Source organism: Scardinius erythrophthalmus (genome assembly GCF_964197995.2).
Source record: "Scardinius erythrophthalmus genome assembly, chromosome: 2".
NCBI classification, from domain to species: domain Eukaryota; kingdom Metazoa; phylum Chordata; class Actinopteri; order Cypriniformes; family Leuciscidae; genus Scardinius; species Scardinius erythrophthalmus.
The window spans coordinates 8754179-8781337 of record NC_138222.1 but is presented as its reverse complement, the minus strand read 5'-3'; the positions used below and the strand labels follow the sequence as shown (position 1 = coordinate 8781337).

Sequence of the window (27159 nt, the reverse complement as noted above, 5' to 3'; positions counted from 1 at the left end):
AAAAATAAATTATGCATAATTACATGCAATAACCCTCACCCAAATCCTAATCCTACCCTAACCCAATGGTAAGTACATGTAGTTAATTATTATAACTCAGTACTTATACAATTACACTGTAACAATGACACATTAAAATAAAGTGTAACCAAAAATATTAATCACCATTGGATTACTTAGCAGTGATAAAAAAAGTATTAAAACATTAAATAGACAGTTATTTTAATTAAATATTAAAACACTATTTATTATTATTATTCCTATGTTTAACAGAAGAGATAATGTCTTACAGGTTTGGAATAACTGGTATTAAATAATAAATAATATTAATATTAATAATAATGGTGGTTATTATTATTATTATTGCACATAAATCAATAAATAAACAACAAAGTTTTATTATTATCAATAATAATAATTATGATACATTATTATAATTATTATAATAAATTATTTGAATAATCATTACAAATAAATCAATAAAAATGTATAATTATAATTATTATTATTATTATTATGTTCGACAGAAGAAAGTCATACAGGTTTAGAACAGCTGGTTAAATAATAATAATAATAATAATAATTATTCTTATTATTAATTATAATAATCATCACAAATAAATCAATAAAAATAAATAAACAAAAAATATTATTGTTATTATGTTGCTCAATAATAAAAATAATAATAAATACAATAATAATAATAATAATAATTATTATTATTATTATTATTATTATTATTATTACAAAGAAATCAATAAAAATCAATAAACATAACATAATTTCATCATCTTCTTCTATGTATTATTATCATTATTATTTTAACCGGTTGTTCCAAACCCGTATGACTTTCTTTCTTCTGTGGAACACAAAATAAGTTGTTTTGTTTTGTCCTTGCATTGAAAGGTTCAGTGTTGTTTTGCACACCCTGTGCTGCTAAAGTTAGTGCCCACTTAAATTAAGTGAAAATGATTTCACCAGGCTGACTAATGCCACGGCGTCTCCGAAATTATCTGGACTCGCACATCCCTCCAGGGCGTTTGTGCCCTGGGTAAATATTTGGGCTGCCGTAGTTCTCTGCAACTGAAAACAAAACCTGATGTCTCTCAGACAGGCTCTGTGTTACAGGGTGGAGTCCCGACAGCCACCAACTTGTGGTTACCACAAGGGATGGTTTCCAATGACTGATTTGTGCTCTAAAACACTTTATTTGGCCTTATTTCTAGAAGGGCATAATTTCACAGACACGAGCAGCATCTAATCAAGACTCTCTTCCACAGCGTAACATGAAGAGGAATGGCAGTCGAGGCTGCGTGACCCGGAAGACGCGGTTCGGCTCTCGCGAGCGGGACTGGCTGAAGGGTGACGCTCATCGAGGGTGTGTGTGCCTCTACGGGGCCTCGGAGCCTCAGCCTCCACCATCGGGCCCCCAGACCTCCACCACCCCTCAGCCAGACCTGAAGCTGGTGCTGTGCTCCACCAACACCACCGCTGAAGAGCTGTGCGCTCAGAGAGACGTGCAGGGTCTCTACCTGCAGCTGCACGGGGACTTAATCAGGTGACACACACACACACACAGTCATTTTCTGGCTAGACGTGGTCTCATCTCGATAATGATCCTTATCAGGCTCGCGCTGTGGAACAGTCGGACCAGACACAGATTTCAGGGGCTTTATCTGAAATGACAATGTGAATATCACAGGCTCGTTGTTTACAAATGACTGGCTACATGAGTTGTAGGATTAGCTATTTATTTGCTCCTCTTGATATTATAAATGTTAATGATCCTCCAAAATAACGTCGTTATGAACCTGTTTGTCTTATCTCAGGGTTCAACATTAAGGATAATGGAAGGATGAGAGAGCTAGTGTCTTAAAGGTCCCGTTGCATGCGATTCCATGTTTCAAACTTTAGTTAGTGTGTAATGTTGCTGTTAGAGCATAAATAATATCTGTAAAATTATAAAGCTCAAAGTTCAATGCCAAGCGAGATATTTTATTTAACAGAAGTTGACTACAAAAAACGGCTCGATTGGACTACACCCCTCTACATCCTGCATTGGTGACATCACCAGAACCGTTTCTTGACTAACCTCCGCCCACAGGAATGCTCCCTCAACTCTACTGGCTACTTGCGCACTTCTTATAACTTAGCCTACTGTGTTTACTCAGCTCTTACGGTGATTTTCTGAAGTAAAACTGACGCTTCATCTTTTGTGTGATGTACAATAAACTTTATTAAACTCATCAGTACATGTTTGATCATCATTCAGACAGCAGACTTGTGGGCTATTAATAAATAATGGATACATAGCCTACAAGCAGATGACAAATACGTTATAATAACCGTAATTAAACTACTAAACTATACCTGTTTCATCTCTATACAGCAATCTGACTCTGTAGGCATTATTGTCCGACTCGAAATGAACGCCGTTACTGAGAGTTTCTGATATTATCATCATTCCGTGAGATGAATTTTTCCTGACAGACTGAGCGCGAGCTCATGAAGCTCCGCCCCCTGGGTCGTCCAGCAGCACCTCATTTGCATTTAAAGGGGACACACTGAAACGGCTCGTTTTTCTGAGCCCCAAAAAATGTCAATTTAAACATGCTGTAAAAAATGATCTGTTGGGTATTTTGAGCTCAAACTTCACATACACACTCTGGGGACATCAGAGACTTATTTTACATCTTGTGAAAAGGGGCATAGAACGGGACCTTTAAAGGGATAGCTCACCCAAAAATTAAAACTGTGTTCTGTGGAGCTTAAAAGAAGATATTTTGAAGAATGTTGGTAACCAGACAGTTTCTAGTCTCCAATTTCTTCCATAGTATTTTTTTTTCATACTATGGAAGTCAACGGGGACTAGTCTCAGCCTCAGACGTCGCGCTCATGGACCGCTGGCTGAATGTCTGATGCACTTAACTGGAAACACTTCAGGATTTTTGAGATCATCATCTGATTGGTTGACTTCTACAGGTGTCGCGTTTTTTAACGGTCCACTTGAAAACAAAGATGCCGTGGTGCCAAACCCCCTCATGGAAAAAGAAGGCTGTCGTGTTCATAACTGTGACAATGAGCACTTATCAGGAGCAACTAAATATATGTGAAGTATGTAATGTTCGCGGCAGACTCTTTAAAATACGTCCAAGAGTTTTACACACCGGTCTGTTATTGTGGGGACATCAACGTTACATTTTCACACCTCTAAACATAATGAGGAACAAAATGAACTGTTATTGGTTGCTTTACATGTCAATCAGACGGTCTCTGGGCGGTCCTAATGGGGACCAGCAACTCTCTGGTTGCATTCTTCAAAATATCTTTTGTGTTTAACAGAAGAAAGTAATTTATACAGGTTTAGAACAACTTGAGGGTGAGTAAATGATGACAGCATTTTTATTTTTGGGTGAACTATCCCATTAAGGCCCTTTCACACCAAGACTATAACTAACTCAGTATATTGTTCTGTTTATTCAAACTCTTTAATTGGCTGTCAATGTTTTTATTGTCGATCAGCTGTAAAAAATCGCTCTGAAAGTGATTCCAACGATATAATTTTCTCTGTAATTACAAATATATTTAAATACATGACATACAAGTTCTAATATAAATGATTTTCAAGTATATTTTTAGTTCCCTATAAATGCTTGTCAGTACATTTAGCAGTGAATTTTAACCATATTTCAAAGACAATGAATTAGATAATAATGTATAATATTAAATAATTATGTAATCGCATATATAGATGCGCTGAAGTCCTACTCAAACCCCGGTTTCACAGACAAGGCTTAAGCTAGTCTCAGACTAAAATGCATGTTTGAGCTGTTTAACTGAAAGCAACTTGTTCTGACATATCTTAAAACATATGTCAGTGCCATTGTTTCGTCTCAAGATGCACACCAGAAATGTTTTTTTCTAAGGCATGTATATGAAAGCTACTTAAATGTCCTAATTGAACTAAGGCTTAATATAAACCCTGTCTACCAGGCCTAAATTTCATATAAATTTAAACTATAATACCATTCATTTAAATGAAATCAACAATTAAGTGTCCACAAACATTTCATTCGTACTTTAGTACTGTATATTCTTTTAAAGTATACCCGTCATAAGTGCTCTTTTTAAAATTGTTCTTTTCACCTTCCACAAGGTTATGTCTTCATTGTTCATAAATATTTGTTTTTGTGCCATACATTGCAGACTTAAACATTTGGTTTCCTGTGACGATTTAATTTCCTGTGACAATGTTGTTGTTAATAGATCTAGCTGACTAACACAGATGAGGTTTGTGGAAAAAAGACTTTAGAACATGGAAATTATAATTAAAAATTATAAACAAATGACCAGTATGTCATCGTTAAGTGTGAGTGAGAATTTATAGCTATCATGGGGTGGCATCATAGCTGCATTTCAGATTGAAATCCTAATAAGTTTTTTTGTAAAGATAAAGAATTTAAATAACATTTTAAAAATTTTCATTTTTCAGTGAAAATATCAACAAGCCAACTGATGCAATTAAAAGGTCATGACATATTGACAGGAAGAGGAAGATCTGTGACATTTGATGTTCATTGTCTGGTTTTAAAGGATGTGCTCTGTCAGTTTTTAAAAACGGATTATTATTTACATTGATTCACAAGAGACATAAATAGAAAGTACAGCATGATGTTTTACTTTCTATTTATGTCTTGCTGATGGTTTATTTTTGAAGCCTGACTCATCTCTGTGTTTATGGAATAGTAACAGTGAAAATATTAGGGATGCACTGAAATAAAAATTCTAAAAATCTTTTTTATAAACCAAAAATTAATTCGGCTTGGCCGAAAACGAAACCCAAAAGAAATAATCAATTAATAATTAATTAATTAATTAAACTTATTTAATCATCAACACTCAAATAGCTAAAACTTAGTAGTACAAACATTTAAGTTGCACATAAGGCAGTTTTTATATCAACATAATTGTTTGTCTCACATAGCTAGATCTATATAGTCTATAGTCTCAAATATACGTTATAATCAAATGATCATAACAGTGTAATGTTAATAACCTCGTCTGTCGGCATGATGCCGGTGAATTGTAGAGCTGGTGCAAATACATCCACATCGCTACGATCAGATGCTTTCTTAACTGCTGCTTTCTCACCACTTTTTTCTTTTTTTTTCTTTTTTTATTGAGAGGAAAGTGAGCAGCACATATTTAGGCTACATATTCATCTAAACGTTGCTCTCAGTAGCGTGGATGGCGTCAGGATGTTCGTTAATAGTGTGTCGCTGCAAAGGTATTTGCAACTTCTTTTTACTTCTAAGCGAAAAATGAAAAATAACTTTGCCATGAGTATATCAGGTAATTGAATCACGAACAAACTCTCTACTACGTTATATGTGTGCACGAGCGGTATGTTTCTGGCTGCAGTTCACTTAACGGCCACCGGTGACGCTAAAAACAAGGGTTTCTGTATTCTACATATAGCCCCTTTAATTTATTTAATTAATTATGATTAATTTTTAACCAAAAACACGCTTGTTTGTAGTTCAGATAGTTTTACTGCACTATGCTAGTCTTGTAGTTTTTTACTTATAGCTGCTAATGATTCAGTCGTATCGCACATTCACAGAAAATAACTTCCACGTTGAAACATGAGGTGGATATGCTAGTGTACTCCTGAAAGTTTTAAATGTGGATCTTTTACACAGATTTATTTGATTATATTCTGCCCTCAAGAATATAAACAATCTCCTCAAAACCAATAGCTATTAGCAAGTCATGTTTTCCCGTTCCTAGAACAAGCAGAGATTTTCAAAGGGACCGCTCACCCAAAAATGAAAATTCTCGACATAATTTACTTTCTTGTGCACAATACGAGTGAAGAATTGAAGAATGTTGGTTCCCTTATGGACGAAACAACAGAGACATTTTTCCACAGAACAAAGAACGTCATACAGGGTTAAAAATTAGTAACTGATGAAAGAGTTTTCATTTTAGTGTGAACTGTCCCTAATGAACTAAAATCTGGATTTCCAAATTTTGTAACCCCCCTAAAGGCCTATTCACACCAAGAATGATAACTACAACGATATCTGTGCTCGATCTCTTTCTGTGTTTTTCGCATCCGTAGCAAGCATTTTGAGTGTTTAAAAGCTACACTGTGTAATTTAAGTTGATTCTTAGCAAAAAACACTTTGTTTTTTCAAAATGATATGTGCTCATTAATGTGTAATTACTTCTACCAACTAATCAAGTATTCTCGTAAGCGTAGAATCTGCCATTTAGAATACATAAGAGCGAGTCGCTCGAATGGCGGCAGCCATATTGCGCCTCCATCTTGAAAATACATTAGCCAAAGAGGGACCTGGAAATTCAAGCTTCGCCTTTCGCGTTTTTACTCTCAGTGGCACCGTGACGAATGCGAGGGGGAGATTACTCGCGACTGCTGGCAGATTTGAAATAATACGGCCACCGTAGGAGTTAAAACGCCCTCGGAATGGGAGGGGCTAGAAAGTAATATTCAGTTGGTAGTCATAAACAATTTCACCGCTAGATGGGAGAAAATCCTACACAGTGTAGCTTTAACAATTCAGAGCCACCGAATGATGAATACAAAAAAACGCCCACGAAAATTTCGGACTCAGTGTGCAAGGACGTTTAACCCTAAATTATGAACATTAGCAATAGCGGCTTTGCAAGATAACAGCAAAACAAAGGAATATACATGCGTTTGCAACACCACGCGCTCTCGAGGCGGGTTTGTGCTTTCCTCAGAGTGCGTGTCATCTGTAGTGTCTGTGGTGGTTTTTAAGGTGTGCCTGACAAAGAGAGAGAAGCAAGTCATGCTTTCCCCTCTCTCTGCCCTCCTGGGAATGACTGGGCTGCGGCTGAGATGACTGAAATCACATCATTTCACAGGAAGCAGTCCAGCCCTGAGCCGAGGTAAAGCCAGGCAGCTAAGCTGAATTAGCTGTGAGGAGGCTGCACATTAGGGCAGCTCACAGGGACATCTGCTGATGTGTGTGTGTGTGCTTTCTACTCAGATCTGCTATTTATTTCACTTCAGGTAAGCAACAAGAAAGCATTAAATCTCTAAAGTGTCCTTGTCAGCTGCACTCTGCCTCTAAAAGCAAAGAGCAAAGGTGAATCAGGCTTCAGCGTGAAGGTGCGGGGCCTCAGACGGACCCCTGCTCTGCTTTAACACGAGGACATCTGATAGGTCTGTTGGCAAGCATGTGGGTCAGAGCAGCTGCATTCTGGTAGGCTATGGGTCACGGATTTGCACTGTCCGCTGGTTTATCTGCTTCGGAGCAACGAGGAGCCGTTAACTGGATTAGAATGGTGGAATGAGATGACGATTTAATCAGGGAGTGAAAGGTGGCGGCGCTGCGCAATTGGACGATTATGGGGCTTGGACAGTGAATTACTGTTATTGGAAACCTAATTAAAAATGGGGTTTTGTGTCTTTAAGGTCATCTACATGCAATTATACTCCTATTATTTCATTTAAAATCACACTTTCTCTTCTGGGAAAATTGACCAAAAAATATTGAAGACTTATTGGTTGTGTACAAAACATTGGACTGCAAATTCCTGATTATATTTTCAATGTTTTAAAAAAAAAAATTTAAAGCTCCATGAAAATTCCTGATAAAATTCCAAAATTAGTTTTTTTAAAGCTCCAGTTTCACTGTACTTGTTTGTAGGGCTGCGCAATTTGTAATGTAAGTTAATGCATTAACTAAGGGGGTGTTTATCCGACACCATTTTCAACCAAACACTGAAATTTTTTTATGAGTTTTGGCCGTTCGTTTACACGACAGCGCCGTTTCAGGGGTCTGAAAACGCAAACTTTTGAAAAGTGTTTCGAAGTGTACGTTTTTGAAAAAGATACCGTTATCGTCTCACGGTAAACTACAAAAACGGTAATTTGTGAAATCGTAACATCATGCGCATGCGTATTACGTGTTGAGTCTATATATGCGTAGTTTCTTTACAGAGTGACATCGCCATCTACTGGCAGCAGAATACAGCATTTTTAGTCGTTTTCTCAGATCCGTGTGAACGGGGGATCGTTTTGACAACTTGTCGTCTATACAAGAAACTTTTCAGAAACGCAAAGGAAAGACTTCCATTTTAAGTACGTCGTTGTCGTGTAAACATGCCCTAATGTTAAATAATGAGACCTTATTGTGAAGTGAAACCATTTTATTTAACAGGATAAGAGCGTTGAAATGAGATGACGATTTAATCAGGGAAAGGCGGCGGCGCTGCGAAAGGTGGATGAATATGAGGCCAGACAGTTTTAATAAAAAGCAGGATGCCGTCACATCACGAACAGATCATCGAAACAGATCAGCAGACTGATTGTTTGCTTTGTTTAAAGGGAATATTGTCAGACGCCATGAGCTTGGTGCTCTTTCACTTCAGCGCTTTAATGAATGTTGAGATATTGAGTTGGACTAGACGTGATCCCTCTGGATTGGGATATATTATCTGTCTGCCGGGCTGGGAAAACACCCAGCTCTGAGGGAGAATCACTGCTGGAGGATGTTAGGATAGAGTCTGATCTTAAATCGAAACACCTGTGTGTTATCACGCTTGTTAAGAGCTAGGATACTTGCACTGGGTCGTGTGTTGGCCCACATGGAAATTTGCACTTTTTTTTCTCATCACCGATGTTCAAAACTTGTGCCATAAACATTATATACCGCCTGTGAAACCTTTTACATATAATGTGTACCAGTCTGTCCATATTTGGAAACTTCAGCAAAGATGGGGTTTTGTGGCTTTAAAGGGTTAGTTCACCCAAAAATGAAAATTCTGTCTTTAATTACTCACCCTCATGCAGTTCCAAACCCGTAAGACTTTCGTTAATCTTCAGAACACAAATCAAGATCTTTCTGATGAAATCTGAGATCTTTCTTCCCCTCCATTGACAGCTACGCAACTACCACTTTGACACTTCAAAAGTTCATAAGGAGATTGTAAAACTAATCCATATGAATTGAGTGGTTTAGTCCAACTTTCTAAATAGACGTGATCACTTTATATGATGAACAGATTTAATTTAGTCTTTTATTCACATATAAGAGCTTTCTTTTCACTTGTGATCAATTTAATGCGTCCTTGCTGAATAAAAGTATTAATATTCTTTCAAAAACAAAAACGTACTGACACCAAACTTCTGAACGGTAGTGTATGTATGTCTGAAGTTTATTTGAGTATATGCCACTTTATGTTTTCGAACACTGTATTTTAGTTTGTTCTCATGTCTGACTAGCGTCTCCTCCTGTTTGCAGGAGGCTGGACCCCTCCGAGCGTCCTCTTCAGATGGTCTATGAATACCTGACCGCTATGGGCTATGAAGACCCGCTCCGTGTCCAGCAGGAAGCCGCCAACTCGGACCTCAGCTGCATGATCCGCTTCTACTGTGGTGAGTTGTGGGCCGGTTTCAGCCTGAACGCTGGCACTGCTAGCTCTGTTGACCGGGCCAAAATCCCAAAGCTATGTGAACACTTTGCTGGCTTTACAGAGCAAACTCTTTAAGTCCACCCGAGCCGTCGTGTTTTTTTTTTTTTTTTTTTTGTCGTGTCCGCGTGAGAGGGATGCTCGTGTAAAGTTTCTGCCTGCCATTCTCAGTGCGAATACTACTCTAAGGGCTCAAATCTGTGTTTTCATATACAACCCTTTTCCCTATTCTCTCTTTGGTTTGACAGCTTTGGAACGAATAATGGGCTGTTTTCTCATGTTAGGCATCAGTGTGTGTCAACATCAGTGTTGAGGGGATTCTAGCTCTTTCTCTACAGTCACACAAAGGATGCCAATTATGCTTTTGTTCCAGTATCCATCATGTACAAACCTATTTCTGATGATGTGATAGGTTGTTTGAGGTTGCAGAGCAAGATTGAAAAAAGCATCAGCAAAATGTGTTTTTCCTCCTTCTAGTTCTTAGAAAAAAAGTACTGTTTACACAATGCAGTAGCTTTGGCATTAAATCATAACAACACGCACCATGGCATGTCCAAAACAGTCCAGATATCCATTGTAATACCATCATACTTTTTTTTTTTTTTACTGCCAATCTCTGTCAAGAATGAAAACCTGAGTAACAACTCAAAACAAATAGAAAACTACTGTTGCAATTTACCTTTTTTATATTTATTTACCTCTATTATTTTTCTCTATAATCACACACACACACACACACACACACACACACACACACACACACACACACACACACACACACCATAATTACATGCATTTATGTCAATGTATATCAATACAAAATATTGATGCACCTCTTGATGGAAATAAATGTTATGTTATTTCCATCAAAGGTGCATACATTTTTGGTCTAGATCTTGTATTGACAATGCAAGAGTCCAGCACTCTGTAAAGTCTCCTCCAGCACATCCCAAAGACTTTCAATGAATTTAAGGTCTGGAGGGGCCATTTCATGTGTGAATATGATTCTTTATGCTCCCTCCAAACCATTTTTTCACAATTTGAGCCTGATGAATCTTGACGTTGTCATCCTTGACTGGAGTATGGCCATGATGTGTCTTAACACATTTAACATGCTAGAAACATAATAATCACAGCAATATGATCCAATCGCAGACTCTTAAGCATTTGGCTATTTAAATCCAAACGGCAACCTTTTTTTTTTTTTTGGCTGGGGGTGTGTATGTGTATGTATGTGTGTGTGTGTATGTGTTTGTATATATATATATGACAAGAGGAGCAAAGACAGACACAATGGGTGTGGCGTCAAGCCACGGACAGGCTTCGGAAAAGTTTTTAATTTTGTTTATATGTCTATGTGGTGTTTTTAATATGTTTTAAGACAAACCATGTACAAATGCACAAGTCAAAACAATTGCTGAGTATTTTCTTCTTAAAACTGCAGTGAACCAAAGACAGTCTCAAAAACGCGTTTTGAAATCGCTGGTGTTTCTGACGTCACAAACTACCTTGTAACTACGAGTGGATCTCTGAGCTGGTGTGAGCGAGTGGAGGCGGGGCTCATTTCCATATTCATCGAACCGTGTATACTAAATGAGGCAAGGGTGTAGAGGTACATTCAAGCTACTTTAAGGCATGTAGAATTTTAGTATAGGAAAAGGAAAAAACGTTTAAATATATATCATTTTGGTGATCAAAGATGAGTTTTAAGGGATACAGTTGACTACAGGGGGACTTTAACAAAAAATAAAACATAATGTCCAAAAAGGGAATGAAGTGTCCAAATAAACAGGGGATCGGTTGTCTTTGTCATGCCGGGGTATCGTGAAGGAGGGGCAGTGTTCAGTACGGATGGGTCTAGGTAAGGGGTTGGGGTCCGGTGGCCACACGCGCTCCCCTCTCTGGTCCTGGGCACGAGGGGTAGTGGCTTGTCCTCAGCAGTTCAACTTCCCTGAGGCTGCGACGAGAGTGAGTGGCGGCCCGGCATCCTAACCTGTCGGCCAAAACGTGTTCCCATCTGGACCACGGGTCCGGCGACTCAGTCCATAAGGCGGTCTTCCCATAAGGGAATCCTTCCATTCTTCCCTTCCTGGACCCTCGAGGACCCCAGCATGCATGCACTGGGAAAAGAGACCGCTCTCTCGAGGAGCGGCACACTCCGTTTCTGTCAGGAACACTATCGTCAAATACGATTGACAATTAGCATACAGTTTGGATTGGCGGTGTGGTTCTGTTCAGGGCAAGCCTGGCATGGATAAGAGCAGGAAGAGCAGCAATAACCCCCCTTAGGGTAAACAGAACAGAACAACATAAATGTATTGCAGATATCATTAATTCATTTTAATGTACAACATATTTCGAGAATTTAGTCTGATTCATGGGGAATCAGAAGGCCATATCCTGACTGGACAAGAGGAGGAGCTGGGGATGGAGGAGGGTAATTCGCTCCTGAGAAACGCGATAGCTGCTGATAATACTGAAGGAGCTTATATATGGATGCTGTGATAGGTGTCGTATTCCTATGGATAGATGTGGATCTTCTGAGTGTCATCTGATGCGAGAACTGCCAGAACTGACGCTACGCTTGCTTGATATTTAATAAGCGGCGGTGAGGAGGCTCGATTAGATTCAGGTGTGCTTCATCACACGCTGCCGGTCCTGGTTGTTACCGCTCCCATCCTCTCTCTCACACCCACTCCTTACCTTCATATATACAGTAAATAACATTGGTTCAGATACTGTACCTAACCTTACGCATGAGCTGTAATAATAATCGTGCGTATTATTATGTGCATTACATAATGGAAAGCGTTATAAAAATTGAAATGAAAATTCCTTGCATATGGAATGTGTCCTCCATCATGTCCTTCCTGAGTGTATTTAAGCAGTGGCTGTTAGACACAGACTCTCTCTGGGCTTGAGTAACCCACGGCTCCCCTTGGTCCGGGGCAGTGAGTAAATGCCCATCTGTCAGGGCCGCCGAGGAACGGAGACATACCATTTCTCATCCTCAGGTCCTGTCAGGGCCATAGTGGTGAGGTACAGTCCTGCACGTCCGCCTGATATATAGCCACGGAGACTGAACAGATGACCTGCATCCTCCTCATTTGTACACTGTGACTCCGGGGACAGGTGAGACTAGCGGAATAGAGTTCTGTGTGTTCACTGTCCTAAACCCTCCAAACAACCTTCCCTACATCTCAGAGGTGAGGAGGACGATCAATATCGTATAGTTTTATAATAGTACTTTATCACAATGTTGCATTGTCTACTGATGCCACATATTGATTTTTACTTGTGTTTATTTTACATGGCAAGGCTTTACAGTTTCATGGGTATAACAAATTGCACTGCGTTTGAAATGACGGTTTCTGTTCTCATGTGAGAATAAATGAAAATCTATTTGTGATCATGACCATGTTAGCATACCTGTAGGTGCTGAATGTTCCACTCACATTGTGTCTCATTCAGAAATACTATTATTATTATTATTTAATATAAATATTTAGAGCTTCATAATTCACAGACCCTATTATTTTTACCCATGATCAGGCCCAGATGGATTTTATGGATATGTTTTATGCGCTGATTAGGTTGAAAATCTGTGGAAATCTGGTGCAACTTAGATTTGAAAATTGTTAAATGTGGTAAATAAATACAGCTAAGAGTATTTCAGTATTATTGATAGCTAAAGCATTATGAAATTAACTAAAATATTTTATAAACAACCATGCGAAGGTCAGGTTATGACAGACGCTGGTTATTTGATCTCAACATGGCGGCCTCCATGATATAACAAATAGAACAAATGTGAGTTTACAGCATTTTTATGAAAAGTACTTTTAATTTCTTTAGGTGTAAAACAATTATGTGGATATGATATTCTTTGTGTTTAAATGTATTGATTGTGCACTTGCAGTGTACTTCAAATCTTAAGTAAAAAAAAAACTACTTGCAGATAATTAAATATTATTAAAACTTAATAAAAATTAGATATTTAAATAATTAAAAATTTCGATCTAAGACTTTCACAACTGTTTCTTAACACATTTAAATACTTTTTTTAAAGTGTTATGGTCCTTGCACACTTCTGACTCTGAAATGCACGTCTGAATGTTAATATATTAAAATAAATGTTTCAACTTTAAAACCGACACTTTCGTCCGTCATAAAAAAATTCGGATCGGGTTCGATTTTCGGCGTTTTTCGCATCCATAGCAAGCATTTTGAATGGTGTTTTGACAATTCAGAGCCACCGAATGACGAATACGAAAAAACGCATACGAAAATTTATTTTAATGGATTTTAAATGTGCTAAATTGCATCTTCATCATTCCAAATGTGTAGTTACAAATATATTTAAATACATGACATAAAAGTTTCAATAGAAATTTCATTAAAGTATATTTTAGTTTACCATAAATACATTTTTACCATATTTCAAAGAAAATGGAAGCAATTATGAAATTATATATAAAGTTGACTTAAGTCCTACTTAAGTGGATCAAAATCACTTTAAAGTTCAGTTAATTGCAAATATAAATTTAAACTAGGGATGCACCAATGTATCGGCCAATTAAAGAAATTATTTTCACTATCGGCCATCAGTTGTTATAAAAAACAGCTGATGATCAGGGCCGATTGTATCCTGTCAATCAAACGGGGGTGGAGAAACGTGTCAAACTGTGTGTGAAAGAATTCTCTCTCATGTTGAATTAATACAATATCCTATATATTTCGACACTGAAGCAGCCAGTGTGATGAATATGATTTACATGTTATGTAGCAGAATAAATAGTGCGTAGACAATCACAGATGTAGAGCAGAGTGAATTTGAGGTGTCAGTGATGAAATGCCTTTATCTTTGTAAGGTGTATCATTGTGTAATTGTTCGCAGCAGAGGTTCAAGGTACAGCGAAGCTGCTAAAAATCAGCACCTTGCAATAAAAATATCAACACAGTATTGCGGTAATAATGTATCATGTGATCCATTGTGATTTCCACTAAAACGCGAGAGATTCAGTGATAGTGATGTGTTAAATACAGTATGAATGCATATTTTGAGGATGAGTGAGCATGTCCGTATCCCTGAATCAGTGCCATATTGAACTACTGTGCAATGAAAGAGTGATACTATACTAATTATAGGAGAGAAATTATACAAGTTAATAGTAGTATCAGCTCTTAGTTGTAAACCGTTCCAGTCCTGATCATCTCAAATCCTATCTTTGATGTTGTAAAATGTCTTAAATGATGTCATAAATTTTACAGTTGTGCCTCAGTATCTCAGGAATATCTCATTTCAGCAAAGGTGTTTGTTGGCCAGTTGGTGGAAATCGCAGTTGAGTGGCAGCTGGACTTTTGGACTCTTCATTGGAGCTCTTCAAATGCCTAGATAAATCAAGGAAGAGAGAAAGAGAGAGAGATTACTGTCTTCACAGTGAGTTCAGGCTGGTGGCTTAGGTGCTGGCTTGATTTGGCCACTCGTTTTGTGGTAAAAACTCCTGACCTGAGTGAAGGCCCGTTCACACCAAAGACAATAACTAACAATAAAGATATAGGCCTGGTTTCACAGACAGGGCTTTGATTAAGCCAGGATTAAGGCCCTAGTTAAATTAGGACACTTAAGTAGTTTTTGTTAAACCTGCCTTAGGAAAAAAAGCATTATTCTTGTGCATTCTGAGACAAAACAGTGGCACTGACATATTTTAAGATATGTAATTGCATGTAGCTTTCAGTTAAAACATCTTAAACATGCATTTTAGTCTGAGACTAGATTTAAGCCTTGTCTGTGAAACCGGGCAATAGTTTTAAAAGTCGCTCTAAATTTAAAAGAATAGCAGAGTCCACGCCACAACTATAATGATAATGGCACGGAGAAATTATATTGTTGGAAACACTTTCACAATTAATTTTTTCAGCTGATGAACGATAAAAACATTGACAGACAATCAGAATCCATCCTGCTTTAAAGAGCTTGAGCATTTAAAACGACAGACGGAACTTAAGTGCGCGTTTGTGTGAATGCCACATAATTATCATTATGGTTATCGTTCGCTACAGACAAACACTCATCTCATGAGAAAACCATTTCGTATGAATCCATTTTCATTTTCCATTTTCTTTAGAAAAAAGCAAGCATGCAGATAGCCACCAATTCGCCAAAACGTAAATTAGTTATGAATTGCAGAGAGTGAATTCTTGATTTGAATTGATCTTCATTTTAACAAACCTTTTGATTCTTTAATCCCACACAGCAAAAACTCCAGTGTTAAATGAACTCTCCTGGGAGTTTATATGGCTCCAGACTCAAGAGTGTTAAAGTGTTCAAATATGAGTGTTAAATTAACACTCAAGAGTGTTAAAGTTAATGAGCTAATTAAGTGATTCATTGAGTGATGATTGATCATCTAAATCAGATGATCATCTAGATCATCAGAAAATCTCATTTTCTAAGACACCGTTATGGTGATCAGTGTTTGCTTTAGTTGGGCTCTTGACCCTTAAATCATTAACTTTAGATTTTGTTTGGCTGTTGTATCTGAGTTGTAACTCTCAGATGAACAAAGAGAAAATTTGATCAGGTGGTGTTGGTTATGTTTTGACATAATCATAATTTGACCTGCAAGATCAATTTTTTTAGTCTATTCTGTTTTCAGTTGATGTGCAAATAAAGCTCTCCCAACCAATAATCGCTAAAACCTTTAGGTTTACTTTATGGGGTTAGAATTGTTGCGTTATTAAAAATAAATAGATTGAATTCACAAATAAATGTAAAGTGATTCACAGAAATTAATACAATTGACAAATAAATAAAAATGAGATTTGCAAATAAAAAAATATTTCCAAAAATTTGATTTGTCACAAACACAACTCTGCCTGACATTTGTGAATCTCTTCCTGTGCATTTGTAGATCCCTGCATGCATTTGTGGATTTTGAAACACTTATAGCGTCAAGACGTACTGACAAATCTGCAAATAATTGGACTATTTATTTGGAATAATGCAACAATTCTAACCCCATATTACTTTATGAAACAAAGTCTCAGCTTTCAAATTCTGTAAATTGTTTCATGAAATTTAAACGATAAATGTCACTTTGACGCTCTTTAACATGCTGTGATAGATTAGTTCAAATGGCTTTTCCTCCTTAGTATCTTCCTCTTTACTACTATTTTTAGTAGCCTACAAAATAAACAAATTAATATCAGAAGGTATGTCACGAAATGCTACATTTACCTCAGGGAAGCGATTCAATATGGATAGCTTGATAGTTAGCTAAAAAAAACTCTTTAGAGGAGAGAATTTAGCTAAAAAGATACACTATATTACATATTCTTTGTTTTTTACCTGTTAGCAATGTCTTAATTTAATACATTTCAATAAATTTGTCATAAAGTATTTATGAAAGCCAGCGTTTGAATGTTTATTTTTAACAACAAATTGGAAGTAGAATCATAAAGATATCATTAGAAAGTTCAAATAAATGTGCAGTTACAATATTAGTTTTATGATTATTTATTATCCGCAGCTGAATTTAATAGTTTGAGCTCTGTTGTTAATTTTAACCTTGAATATTAGCGGACAGGGACCCCTATTTTCAGCATTAGTTGAAAGATTTGTTTACACTCTTAAAAATAAAGCTTATTTTTGGCATTTATGGTTCACCTCAACATCCATGGGGAACCTTTCCATTCCACAAAAGCTTCTTCATGGTGAAAAACATTTCTTAAGATGATTAAAATGTTCTTCAGTTCACACTAAGACAAAAAAGTTATTTTAAGAACTGCTCAATGAAAGTTCTTTGGGGAACCGAAATGTTTCTTCTATGGCATCGCTATGAAAAACCCCTTATGGATCCTTCATTTGTAGTGTAAGAGAGTCTAGCTGAAATATTTTTAAATGAATCAATATTGTATCAAATCAAATCAAGATCAAAATCAAATTGAGAGCTTGTAAATCGAATCAAATTGTGAAATCTGTACCAGGCCATGCTCATTAGATACTGTACTACCTCTTTCTTATTATGTCACTGAGTGGACTGCCACGTTGCTGAGCACCAAAGAGGCGAAACTAGCCTGCAAATGAAGTCACATGTTAATGCGCAGGGTTTCTGATATCAGAAAGTTGATAAGTTGTTACTGCAGCTTGGTTTTCAGTTTTGAGTTGACAAGAGTTTCAATGTTCTTTCATTGACATCAAATGCAAAGATTAATAAGAACACAGAGTTTTTCACCATATGGCCTCTTTAAATGTTGTATTCTTGTGCACGGATGTTCTTAAAATTCTGAAGAGCTTATTTATAGAGTGTTTGATTACAGATAGTTTTTTCTGAAAACACATTAGTCAGTTTCCTCAGTCCTCTCCCTCTTTAAAAAAAAAATCCTGCTGTGGTCATGGAACAATCTGAGGGAGTGAACATCGCTAAATGCTGACTCAAGAGACACTGCAAGGCAAAAACTGACCCTGAGTACTGGACTGGTCCTGCGTGGTTGGGTGTTTCTTTGTAGTCCTTACTCCTCCTTTTTTAGAGCTGCACGATTCTGGATAAATTGAAAATCACAATGTTTTGGTTAAAAATAGAGATCATGATTCTACATCGACAACTGAACAAAATAACATGTAATTTAATAGAGGTTACTACAGTCATTGAATTAATTAATGATTCAATGACTCACTCATAAAGACTTCACTTGATTCATTACTGGATGAATCAGCATTTTTGAATGAATCTCTTGAACGAATGATTCGATGACTAATTTAACAGTCACTTGTCGCCACCTACTGGTGTAACGATGTAATTGATACGATCTTCATTTGACGTGTCAAGTTACTTTCATATGTGTTTATATCTGAACTATAAACTTTCATCCTAGTACTTCTGTGATGATTAGAATTATAGTAACACATGACTAATGATACTGTGTGTTTGAAAAGACTGTGAAGCTGATTCATTCCTATTAGCCTACATAACTACATGTACTACATTATAGTACATAGTGGCATAATACTTATGTCAGTGACAGCAAAAATGCAAATTTGAATGTTCGCTGTGATCATACTTTTTAAAGGTTCCATAGGCATAGCCGAATCTTTTGGCATTTAGGAATAAGATTGTGTGGGTGGGTGTTTGAATCGAGATCTCGATCTTTTAATGGTTAATCGTCCAGCTTCTGCACCAAATTTCCTCTTGAAATGGGATCCGCTGGCTGTTGCTGTGGCTTAACAAAAATAAATCATCTGTGCTGCTGGATTTAGCCACTAATAAGGTATTGATCTGCGAGGAGCCTTAACTTTCAGGGGTAATGTTCAGGAAGTAGACGGAGAATCGTGGGCTGAGACCAGCTGAGACCTGTCTAGAGCGCATGCAGACCATGCTTTGCTCATTTCAAAAATCCTGACATTTTTATTTCTTCCTGTTGTGTGGTTCTTCCTTTTGGGAATCTGAATTATATTCATATTTACATGATATACTGTATGTTCAAAAACCTATTATGAGAGTACGGTATTATGATACTTTTTGACTCTTTTTGTCAGTGTGTGTTGTTGAATCTGGTGAATGAATTGAGACAAATCAGAGAGGGCATACAATCCATTTGGAAATCCATTTGTACTTATGTCTTCGTTATTGAGATCAGTCTTTTGTGATGAACTAATACATTAATTTGAATGCAGTTGCAGGAAATAGGAAGTAACACTAACAGATATTAGTGTCAGCGTGTTTATTTTTAACGTGACATTAATGTGATATGTCTATGTCTACTATATTTGTCAGCTGCATTCTTGACATAATGCTACTCATGTAGGAGATTTGTTTTTTATTTCAATGAAATGAATGTACTATTTTAGTTCGATAATGTTTTTTATTTAACATTTTGTATTTTTAGAGGATTTTATGGTACCAAATTATATTTATGGAATAGTTATGATCCATTTATTACTTGTTAATCACTTTTTTAACATTTAATTTACAAATTAAACTGTCATTAATCTTGAGTGCTTTGGATCAAAGACTTAAGTTTAGTCTATTTTAAAGAAGATAGTTGGATCTAGTTGGATAGTTGGAAAGTTTATTATGAAATATAAATATCAAATTTAAAATTTTATATGAAATAGCCTCTATATTTTCCAAAACATGTTCTACTCTAAAACTGTGAGAAAAGTCAAAAGTCTAAACAAGTTGTTCCAAATTTGAGGTTGATATCTCAAAAAATTAGCTTGTTTAGGCGCAGGTCATTTTTTACCGCAAACAGTAAAAGTGTGACTTTTTTTTTTTTTTTTTCAGCACCAGACTCAGAGGGTTAAACGGGGTCAGTATTCATTTTCCTCTTACATAAAGACTCCTGATGAAAATGCCACTAACAGATTTCTCAGTCAAAGTCCATCACTTTTGTTATATGTTTGTTATTAGCGGGGCTTCATGCTGCTCTTAGCTGAGCCCTGAGTAAACCTGTATTTCCGCCTCTACTGGTCCCCCCCCCCCCCCGCGAGCAGGCTTAATCTATGCTATGTTATATCGTTTAAACAAGCGGACCTATTCATCTTTGGTCTATACGGGGGATGTTATTTCTGAACTCTGCAGGAGTCAGATCATTTCGAGACTTTGTTCTTTGATGGAGGCCAAACTCTTTGAAGCCAGTCCATACTGAAACTCATTGAAGAAATAAAATGGTAAAAAAGGTTCATTTGTTTCTTTAAAGGCTCATAAAGCACTAAAGCACTTTTTTTTGAGGTGATGCATATGGTCTTGTTGTCCATAATGGAAGTCAAGGTAGTTTTCATTTTAAGGTGCATGTGATTTTATATTGTATTTTTATTTTTTAGATTATTTTGTGTTAAGACTATTTTTTATGGGTTTTAAATCAGTTTGAATCTGGATTTCAACAGATACTGTATGTCAGCAGGAACTAATATTCATGAGACGGGTGCTTTTCCAGACAATCAGAAGTATTGGTTTGCGAATAATAATTTTCATGATTTGAAAGTAGCTGTTGCATTTGTCTCCTGGTGTCATGCTTGCATGCTAATGATTTTAGTGTTGCATCCTGTCAACAGAGATGCCTTTATCTGATTGATTTTTGAAGGCAGCATAGATGTATACTTCGCTGCTTTTGATATCCCACAATCCTGTGCGTTCGATCCCGTAACAGCTGAGCTAAAAAAAAAAAGAAAAAGGCGTCTGAAAGTTGCGTCTTTTGTCTTTTATTTGCATATATTTAATTTTATGTAAATAATCATTTTCAAAATGCATTTATTCAAATTGCTTCGAATCAGCACAAATCTGTTAATTGTGGTTTAAAAGTTTAAAAGTACGAATATGATGTAGAACAAGCAATATTCAATTAGTTTAGATTGAAACAAATTCAATTTATTGATGGTAAACAAAGTGCCCCTATGCTATTTTAAAGTTTCCTTATTTTGTTTTGCATGCCTATACATAGCACATCACCTCATTTCTCTAAGAGTCTGAAACAGTTCATTCGATGATTCGGTCTCTCTAAACCCCTCCTTCCCAAGTGCCTACTCTGCTCTGATTGGTCAGATGGCCCAGTCTGTTGTGATTGGTCCAACGCTTACAGCGCGTGTCGGAAACAAAACCCCTATGATCATATCAGAATTTCAGCTCTGGATCTTCCTCAGTGCTTGATAAACGGTGCTAAAAGTGAAACTATGACGTCGTTTTTTCCGTATCAGTGAGTCCTCATGCTTTTGAAGTGCATGCAAAGTAGATTTGCTTTGATAGCCCAGAAAACAGCATCTTCTCGACATGTCGACAACATGAACCAAACCCTGCCAGTCTTCAGCTACAACTACAGTGTTTGAGGGGCAAAGTAGACGTCGTTCTTAGGCAGCCAATGAAGACCATAGGCTGGCATTATGCAAATTTGTTAAATTGTTACGTAGGTTAGTAATAGGAAATGAGACGATTCGTTTCACAATCACTTCTTTCTCTTAGGAGACAATAACCTTATTTGACATGCACTTTGATCTTTAAAATTTTGCAGAACTTTTACATGCTATATTAAACACTGTGTGAAAGTTAATATTTAAAATAGCATAGTGGGGCACTTTAAAACAAATTATGTTTATTTAGTACTATATCAGAACCTGTTTCATTTATGTATGACTGACAAATATGCATCACATTAATGGTAGTTTAGTTTGTTTAAACTGTGTATTTCCAATACATACATCTAAAATTTAGGCCTACATTTTTTTTTTTTTTTCTCAGTGTACTTTTTTTCTTTTGGACTCTATCTGCTGAAGTTTCCGTTTGGGAGAACTGAAGCTTATGAATGTGGCCTGAACATCCAGATGCATTTACACTTGGCGGAGCGTTTCAAACCTCCTCATCTTACTGACCGTGCAAAAATGAGGGGTTTCGTGAGTCTCTGTCACTCTTTCTCCCATGGCAGGACTAGTAACAGCATCATCAAGTGTAATATCAGCTGGAGGCATGAAAGCCAGAGACTAGGATGAATCGCTTTACTGGAGGCTTTTCCAGTGTGGGCGAGCCACATCTTTGCTGTTTGGCATCCACTTTAGTGCTGAAGACTTGCTTGCAAGGCCTGATTGGAGGACTTTTAGGGGTCCTGCTTCCACAACTGAAGGCTTTCATCTGCTCTCAGACAGACTGTTCTCCTACAATTACAGAGGATTCCTCCATGTAATTGAGCGCTTGTGTACCACATCGAAAGCATATCATGTTGGCCTCTAATGTATCCCAGTGCATTATCGCTCGGTCACACTGTTGTTCTATTAGTGGAGATTCAGGAGGAAAGTCTATTTCATATCTGTGGTCTTGTGGGTTGTACAGTTGCAGACTCTCTTTCCGTGTTTTTCCAGCTCACTCGACTGACTATGATGTCAGACAGCTGAGCTCACTGGGATTTAGCATGCTAGAATAGACTCATCTGTTTGATGATTGTACAGTACTCGTATGTCATGGGTCATGTGATTTACTAGCACCTCCGGTTGAATGACGGGAGTGCGATCATATGGCGTGACATTCGTTTCAGGTGAATCAAGAAATGTGTCCATGTTCACCCGTCTGCTTTAGTTTCTGGTGTAGAAACACGGACAATGTGTTTGATTTGATAATCTGTTTTGAACTGACTTACTACGAATCTTATGATTCAGGTCCTAAAAAAAGAAATTATATGAATATAATTTTAGGACCATTAAGACTTTTAACTTTTAAGACAATAACTTTATTTGTCAAGCACTTTGATCTTTGAAACTTTGCAGACCTTTTACATTCACAAACATCTATATTACACACTGCATGAAAGGTAATATTCGATAAAAAAGCATAATGGGGCACTTTAAAGTCTGGATTCATCCCAGCCACAATCTGCAGTCTTTTCTCTTAATACTGATGTATTTGAAGTGAGCTGTTTCAGCAATGACCCTTTTGCTGAATTAGTCCTTTGTGAGTTTACTCTGTCTCTCTTTTGGGCTGGATCTTGTGTTGGTCATCCTGGAACTATCCCAGTGCCTTCTCCCACTGGCCTGAAGGTTATTGGTTAGTTTGTGTGGTGTGTGTTTTGTGGTGGTTTCATTTGGCGTCAGCACTTTGGCATTGGTGTGTGATTAGCTCTCGTGTCACTGATTCCTATGACTCATGGAGGTGGTCATCCAGCAGAATGAGCAGAGATGTGCGGTCAGAAGTCTGCTGACTAGGCTGGCTTTTACTTTTCTTAGATGTTGGATGGAAATGGGTTGATGTAGATTTGGTGTCATTGCACGTTTCTGTGTCTGTGCATGTGACAGCAGGGTGGTGATTTTGGAAGTTATCTTTCTTTTTTTTTTATGAAATCTCATATCTGTTTATTTATGTATTTGCTTTTAAATGGCATAAGGAATCGTAATCTAGATAGATTTAAAGCATGTTTAAAGCAAGATGGAAAATACAGTCAAAATCTAGTGTAAAATAAAAAGGGCATGTTTTTCACTAAAATGAACAAGAAATTTAGTTAAAAATATAAATACAACGAAATGTGCATATATAAATACTTTTTTTTGTATTTTTGCTATAGCATTTTAAATAGGGAAGCAGTGATATTCAGCAACTATAATTTAAATTGATCAGCAATAACTGATAAATGGGCCATATTAAAATTCCATATTATCTTATCTGAATGAATTATAAAAAAAAAACTATTGTAAAAAAAATTATATTAATTTAAAAATTCATTTAAAGATGGCATTTACAGTGTTATAAAACTGTAATAAAAATACAATATAAAAATCACATGCACCTTAAAATGAAAACTACCTTGACTTCCATTATGGACAACAAGACCATATGCATCACCTCAAAAAAAAGTGCTTTAGTGCTTTATGAGCCTTTAAAGAAACAAATGAACCTTTTTTACCATTTTATTTCTTCAATGAGTTTCAGCATGGACTGGCTTCAAAGAGTGTTTACATCAACTTTAATTGACCGTTAGATGACAGCAAAGGTAATCAAAATATAAATAACCACTGAAAAAAGTACTGAAATTTACAGTAAAAAAACTTTAATTATAAACTGTAAGAAGTGCTTAACTGTAAAAAAAATACGGTAGCGACATTTACATTAAATTTACAGTAAAATGTATATTTCATTAACTGAAATAATGTAAAATAAATAATGAATCTGTGAGCTGCGTGAGTGGAGGCGTGGATAATTAGCAAGGGTGTAGAGTTGCATTCAAGCTATTTTAAGGCATGAAGACATTTTTTTCCACAGGAATTTTTGTAATTTTGGTGATCAAAGATGAGTTTTAAGGGATAAAATTGACTACAGGGGGACTTTAATCGTTTTTTATACTGACAACCACCTTAAAAACAGGTGATAAAGATAAAGCCCCATGATGAATCAAAGTTCATCACAAGTAGCTCTTCGAAAAGCTGAGGTTGATACTAAAATATAGACAGTGCGCACAAATACAAAACACTGTGGCAACTTAACTCTAAAATAATGCAATAATCATCCATTTAACAACATAAGATAACTCAAAATCCTAATGTACATAACTGATAAGAAAAAATAAACAGTTATGTAAATGAAAAACTATCAAATGTGAGCTGTTACACAGAGAATTTTAAATGTCAATTTACGTTTTTCACTTTAAAGTATAAGACTTGACTTGTATTTTTTTCTTTTCCAAAAACTGTACATTGAGCAGTATTGTACTTTAAATTGAAATGTCCCATTTGATCTATAACAGTTTTCCACCGTATACATGGAACTTACTGTTAACCAATTAACAGGTTTTTACTGTAGTATTTTTACAGTCTTTTACCATTAATATTCCGATTTTATAAATGCAGAAATAAATACTATTGACCAATACCGCTAAAATGGCCAGATTCAGCCCAATAACTGATATGGTGGCAATATATGGTGCATCCCTAAAACCATCACGTATATTGTTACCAAAACTCATTGCAAATATATCATAAATATTCTATATATGTATTTTCTCATAGAGCTTTCAGTCTGGATTTGGCCTCTGGCGCCCACACAGAAATGCCCCTCCATGGTCCTTCAGCAGAGCTGGAGCTGTCAGTGATCAGACAGTGAGTCCTGTCTCACTCAGGCTGTCAGCTCTGTCTGTTGTTCCTCAGCAGCTTTCCAGACAGCATATCCCTTCACCGAGTCTGATCCGCTGACCCTCATCTCAAAAGAGCTTCAACAAAGAGCCATCAGCGAGTGGTTAGTCTCTTGAGACACTCTCTCTGTATTAGCGCTCGCACTGCTCCTCGTGAAGTTATAGGTTATAGAAGGATGTAAGGGAAGAAGAGTCGTCGTCTACCCTTTGTGCTAGTCTGACCGGCAATAAACCTGAGAGTATTGCCCATAGCCGAGCCGGGACCCCGTTTTTGATGTGCCCTTCAGAGGAGTATGTTATGTAATTAGATGGAGCAAAGCAAGTTTAACGTGACAAAAGCCTGACTAAATCATCAGGCTAACTGGAACATCTGGAGCACAGTCTTTTGAGGTGTTCAACTATAGCCTGAGCTGTATTTCTAAAGCATTTCTGCCCAATTTCATTGTTTATTTGTGTGGGTTTCTACCATATTAAGCTGTACTCTTTCTATGTGTGTCACAAAATATTGCCAAGTAGGGCTGCGCGATATATTGTTTTAGCATCGATATCGCGATGTGCACATCCTCGATAGTCACATTGCAGGATGTGCAGAGATCGTAGTTGATCGGTTCCGGATTGAAACGCATGTGATTCGCGGATTAATTGCAAAGTTTAACCCTCATAGAGTTAAAGTTTATCATTTGCATGTGTGTTAAAGTCGTGTCACGAACACGTGCATGCAAAATCAGGTCAAAAAGCCCATCTTGGCGAGTATCCTCGTAAACACAGTCGGTTATGTGTTGTAAACAACTGAGAAAGAAAACGGATGTGTATCATTATATTGGATCCGTGCAGTCGTCTTAAAGTGACAGCACTAAAAGATCTTTAACAAAGATTAATTATTAATTTTAACAATTTAACATTTAATTATATTTAAAGGTCCCGTATTATGCCCCTTTTCACAACATGTAAAATAAGTCTCTGATGTCCCCAGAGTGTGTATGTGAAGTTTCAGCTCAAAATACCCAACAGATCCTTTTTTACAGCATGTTTAAACTGTCATTTTTTGGGGCTCAGAAAAACGCACTGTTTTAGTGTGTGCCCTTTAAATGCAAATGAGGTGCTGCTGGACGACCCAGGGGGCGGAGCTTCATGAGCTCGCACTCAGGCCAATTTTATCTCACGGAATGATGATAATATCAGAAACTCTCAGTAATGGTGTTCATTTCGAGTCGGACAATAATGCCTACAGAGTCAGAGTGCTGTATAGCGATGAAACGGGTATAGTTTAGTAGTTTAATGACGGTTATTATAACGTATTTGTCATCTGCTTGTATGTATCCATTATTTATTAATAGCCTACAAGTCTGCTGTTTCGGACCAGGTCCGAATGATGATCAAATATATACTGATGAGTTTAATAAAGTTTATTGTATCACACAAAAGATGAAGCGTCAGTTTTACTTCAGAAAATCACCGTAAGAGTTGAGTAAACACAGTAAGTTATTAGAAGTGCGCAAGTACATAAACGAATTTCGGTAGAGTTGAGGGAGCATTCCTGTGGGCGGAGGTTAGTCAAAGAACTGTTCTACTGACGTCATTAAAGAAGGAAGTAGAGGGATGTAGTCCAAACGGGCCGTTCAATGTAGTCAACTTCTGTTAAATAAAATATCTCGCTTGGCATTGAACTTTGAGCTTTATAATTTTACAGATATTATTTATACTCTAACAAACATGGGATCACGAAGAACGGGACCTTTAATTTATACCATGAATACGGTGTTATTTTACATTTGATTATTTAATGTCGGTACCTGAATACAGTTAGATTTACCTGAAAAAACATACATTTTTACAAAAGATAGTAGGAAGTACACAGTATGTACTGCATAATGTGCACAGTATTCATTAAGCATGGCCAGTTCCTCTAAACAACTTATTATAGGCATTTCCAGCCAAACTCACGCTAGCGCTCAAGTCAGAAGTTGATATGTCGGGCAACTCAAACAGAACAATGTTTTAAAAGCATCACAGTGTCACAGCGTTGACAGTCTTCAGGAAGTCAACCTACGCATGGTTTGCTTAGAGCTGGTCTTAAGCATATTAAGCTGGAAT

The 27159-nt window shown here is 36.9% G+C and overlaps 1 protein-coding gene across 1 annotated transcript in view; it reads left to right on the top strand.

Moving 5' to 3' along the window:
* phlpp2 (PH domain and leucine rich repeat protein phosphatase 2) overlaps positions 1 to 27159 on the top strand; it is a 62685-nt gene that overhangs the window by 2218 nt on the left and 33308 nt on the right. The window contains exons 2-3 of the mRNA XM_081354114.1: positions 1281 to 1558; positions 9297 to 9430. Coding sequence (XP_081210240.1) covers positions 1281 to 1558; positions 9297 to 9430 — 412 coding nt within the window. The remainder of the gene's footprint in view (positions 1 to 1280; positions 1559 to 9296; positions 9431 to 27159) is intronic.